The following is a 2678-nucleotide window of genomic DNA, read 5'->3' as shown; positions in this document are numbered from 1 at the left end:
CTACTAAAGAGAGCACTGAAAGTGCCTGAAAAGTTACAGCAGGAGCTCACCTCTGCTACTACCACAAAGGAAATGATCAGTTGCAAGTAAGTGGAAGCCATTTTAAAAACAATTTGTGTTAATATAAAGTTTAAGACCACTAAAGAGAGCACTGAAAGTGCCTGATGAGATAAACATTTTTGTAAGTTTGAGTTTTATATTTAATTGTAAAATATCTTAAATTCAAAGACACATGTTAAAAGTATGTCAGTCTAAGGCTTATCATTTGGATTTTTATATACCTTAGAATTACATGAGGATTGGATTTTAAAGCTAATAACTTTTCTTTATAATTGAAGATATTATTTTTCTTTAGTATGACAGTAATTAGTATAATATTGATATTTTCTCTAAAGTAAAATGTTCAGTAGCTGTTTTATTATAGTACATAAGATCAGTTAACCCTATATGCATGGGTGGGGGTCAATGTGCACATGCCACGATTTTTTACAGAGTGACATTTAACATGGTATTATGTATTTTATGTCAGTTTTCAACAAGTTATTTTATCCTACATTGCTTATTTAGTGATAGTTCGTAGTAGGAGAGAGTAAATACTATATACAGTATGCAGAGATACTGAATAAAAACTGTAGATATTCATTTCAGAGTTTATGCAAATATATACAAGTATATACAAACTGTACGATGGAAAAAGTGTTTTTATTCTTATCATGAATATCCCCTTTGACTCAAACGTGTCAGCATCTGTGTCAGACTGATGTTGTGAATTCACAGACATTTCTTGTACAGATACTTTTGTAACACGTGATTTTTTCTGTACAACAGACTTGTACATTTTATTAAAGGCTTGTCACATTCTGTGTAGATACATTTATTAAACTTGGAATTATAGTCAGTATTCCTTTTCCCAGTACTGGGTCACTCTAATAGACCAATCGTGTGCACATTCAGTCAAGTGAATAGTTTGTGTAATCAATACCTATTTTAACTTTGGTTTGGCACGTTTCTTTAAGTAGGTTTACCAGAAGTGTTTGTAAATGAGTAGGATTCTTATAAAGTATGATGAACACTTGGATTGTATGTCATAATAAAGAACAAAGTTGCCTTGATTGTAGTTTTTATTCATTACAAGAAGATCTGTAATATTTTACTTTTAGATTATTCTTCTAGCAGCTGAAAGTTGTTTAAACTGTGACTGTATAATATTCCTAATTTGTTTTGTGTTGTAGTAAAATAACAAATTTGTTTTTATTCTTTGCCTGATTTTAATTTTGTTTTTTGCAAAAGATGGCATTCATCTAAGGCTGGCAAGATGAATGATGTTATAAAAATAACTCCAGTTTTCTGATAAGTGATGAATTATTTAAAGAATATATATATAAAGTTAGATATGTTAAATATAAACCTCTCTTTAAGGGTACTTTTATAAGTTTGTTAATAGTTTATAACTTCATTTAACAATTGACTCGCAGGTTGGTGTGGAAGTGGAAACAAACCTGAGATTAGGTGAAAGTGTTGCAACGATTGGCTATCAGATTGATTTACCCAAGGCCAACCTTGTATTTAAAGGTCAGTTTAAGTTGGAAAATGGTTTATATTAATATTTTAACATACAGTAATATTAGTACACCCATAATTAATCATAATGCCTCCAAATTTATTTGTTACCATATTTAGTTGTTAGCTTAAATTTTCTGATCTGGAAATCCAAAATTATCTTTTCTTCTGTCTTTTTCTTTCATTTATTTTATATTTTAAGTATAGCAGAATCCTTTGTTAGGTTATTGTATTTTATAAATTATCTATATTAATTTTGTGTGTAAGAGTCAGACAGAAAAGTAGATTAAATAAATTAGAAGAAATATGCATGATTTATGGAAATAACATAAGAACATTTCAGGAGGTTAAAGTTATTCACATTATCTGTTTATATTTTCAGTTAGCTATACACATTACCTTTCAATATTTTGGTAGTGTTAGCAGTACCTTATGATGACAAAACCTTGTCGAAACGTTGTACATTTGCTGTCATGTTAAACTTATATTAAAGTTTTTCTTCATTACCCATTTAAGCCGTCTCCAGCCATTATTAGTCTCAAAGTGGGTTCCTCGTCATCGAATTTGTGTTAATATAAAGTTTAAGACCACTAAAAAGAGCACTGAAAGTGCCTGAAAAGTTACAGCAGGAGCTCACCTCTGCTACTATCACAAAAGAAATGATCAGTTGCAAGTAAGTGGAAGCCATTTTAAAAACAATTTGTGTTAATATAAAGTTTAAGACTACTAAAGAGAGCACTGAAAGTGCCTGAAAAGTTACAGCAGGAGCTCACCTCTGCTACTACCACAAAGGAAATGATCAGTTGCAAGTAAGTGGAAGCTGTTTTAAAACAATTTGTGTTAATATAAAGTTTAAGACCACTAAAGAGAGCACTGAAAGTGCCTGAAAATTTACAGCAGGAGCTCACCTCTGCTACTACCACAAAGGAAATGATCAGTTGCAAATAAGTGGAAGCCGTTTTAAAAACAATTTGTGTTAATATAAAGTTTAAGACCACTAAAGAGAGCACTGAAAGTGCCTGAAAATTTACAGCAGGAGCTCACCTCTGCTACTACCACAAAGGAAATGATCAGTTGCAAATAAGTGGAAGCCGTTTTAAAAACAATTTGTGTTAATA

General features: G+C 30.9%; 1 protein-coding gene across 1 annotated transcript in view; it reads left to right on the top strand.

The window, feature by feature from the left end:
* Nucleotides 1-35: 35 nt before the first annotated feature.
* LOC106470941 (mitochondrial import receptor subunit TOM40 homolog 1-like) overlaps nt 36-2678 on the top strand; it is a gene marked incomplete at its 5' end in the record, with an annotated part of 8993 nt that continues 6350 nt past the window's right edge. The window contains 2 exons of the mRNA XM_013931519.2: nt 36-86; nt 1476-1572. Coding sequence (XP_013786973.2) covers nt 36-86; nt 1476-1572 — 148 coding nt within the window. The remainder of the gene's footprint in view (nt 87-1475; nt 1573-2678) is intronic.

Source organism: Limulus polyphemus, unplaced genomic scaffold (assembly GCF_000517525.1).
Source record: "Limulus polyphemus unplaced genomic scaffold, Limulus_polyphemus-2.1.2 Scaffold4310, whole genome shotgun sequence".
Taxonomy (NCBI): domain Eukaryota; kingdom Metazoa; phylum Arthropoda; class Merostomata; order Xiphosura; family Limulidae; genus Limulus; species Limulus polyphemus.
The sequence above is the reverse complement of the archived record's forward strand: the minus strand, read 5'-3'. Positions and strand labels throughout refer to the sequence as shown.